Raw genomic sequence first — 1,516 nt, 5'->3', positions numbered from 1 at the left:
CCCGCCCCGGGGAAGGGGGTGGGGGGGTGGCAGGAGCGGGGCGGGAGGAGCCGTCCCCCGTCCCCCCGCCGCCGCCCCGTCCCGTCCCGCAGCCGCCGGGCCGGTGAGTGGGGCGGGAGGCGGCGGGCAGGAAGGGGTTAAGGCGGTCCCCAGCTGACAGTCAGCTGATGGGGCCCTGATTGACAGCTCCGAAAAGTTTCCTTGTTTCTATACTATTATGCTAATGAGGGCTGGGATGGCGGCCGCCCATTGGTCCGCCCGCCGAGTCAATTTCCCATTTGACGTCAGGAGCGCTATAAAACTCAGCAATGCTTTTAAACTCTCCTGCTGGATGAAACCTTTAAAATATTTTTCATCTTCTCGCTGTAGCTTTGGGGTCGAGTTTGTTTGTTTTTTTTTTTTCCTTTTTACCTCTCTCTCTCTTTTTTTTTTTTTTAACTTTTTTTATTATTTTTTTTGCGATATCGACTTTGATTTTTTTTTTTTTTTTTTTCCTTTTTACCTCTCTCTCTCTTTTTTTTTTTTAACTATTATTATTATTTTGGTTGCGATATCGACTTTGATTTTTTTTTTTTTTTTTTTTGCCTTCGCTCTCTTTTCCCTCCTCCCTTCCCCGATGAACCTCTCTCCTCGCTCTGCACTTTGCAGGAGGAAGCCCAGAGGAAAGGCACCATGAAGTGTTAAAAAAATAACAAAACCAACCCAACAACAAAATTTCCTCGCAACACCAACACTTCCAGCTGCAGTTCGCAGAGAGAGAGAGGAGAGAAGGGAGGGAGAAAGGAGGAAAAAAAAAAAAAGAGAGAAAGAAAGGAGAGAAAAAAAAAAAAAGCCATTACCACCACCCTTTATGCAAAAGGCGAATTGCAAGAGCCCCTCGCTCTGATGCATCAGCGGCAGCGGAGACTCTGCGAAGGATAACGCGGAGCGGCGGCCGCCGGGGCGGATCGGAGCGGAGGCTGCGCGGGCGAGAGGCAGAGGCGGGAGAGCGCGGAGCGGAGCTCGCCCCCCAAAAATCAAGCTGGCTCACCCGGTGGCAACTCAGAGCAGTCCCCTCGCTCCCGGAGCGCACCCTTTCTGGAGGACTGTCAGCAGCAAAAGGATGGCATCAGAACTGGCAATGAGCAGCTCCGACCTGCCCACCAGTCCCCTGGCCATGGAATATGTTAATGACTTCGATCTGATGAAGTTTGAAGTGAAAAAGGAGCCGGTGGAGACCGATCGCATTATCAGCCAGTGCGGCCGCTTGATCGCCGGGGGATCGCTCTCTTCCACCCCGATGAGCACGCCCTGCAGCTCCGTACCCCCGTCCCCCAGCTTCTCGGCGCCCAGCCCCGGCTCCGGCACCGACCAGAAGACCCACCTGGAAGACTACTACTGGATGACGGGCTACCCGCAGCAGCTCAACCCGGAGGCGCTGGGCTTCAGCCCCGAGGACGCGGTGGAGGCGCTGATCAACAGCAGCCACCACCCGCTGCCCGGCGCCTTCGATGGCTATGCTAGAGGGCAGCAGCTG

The 1,516-nt window shown here is 54.6% G+C and overlaps 1 protein-coding gene across 1 annotated transcript in view; it reads left to right on the top strand.

Annotated features, from left to right (window-relative positions):
* The first annotated feature begins 709 nt into the window (after positions 1–709).
* The window catches only part of MAF (v-maf avian musculoaponeurotic fibrosarcoma oncogene homolog), a 63,140-nt gene continuing 62,333 nt past the window's right edge, over positions 710–1,516 (top strand). The window contains exon 1 of the mRNA XM_014942453.1: positions 710–1,516. This exon is cut by the window's right edge and continues 19 nt beyond it. Coding sequence (XP_014797939.1) covers positions 1,103–1,516 — 414 coding nt within the window. The 5' untranslated portion in view covers positions 710–1,102.

Source organism: Calidris pugnax, unplaced genomic scaffold, assembly GCF_001431845.1.
Source record: "Calidris pugnax isolate Ruff unplaced genomic scaffold, ASM143184v1 scaffold28, whole genome shotgun sequence".
Taxonomy (NCBI): Eukaryota; Metazoa; Chordata; class Aves; order Charadriiformes; family Scolopacidae; genus Calidris; species Calidris pugnax.
This window is presented reverse-complemented; position numbering and strand designations above follow the sequence as displayed.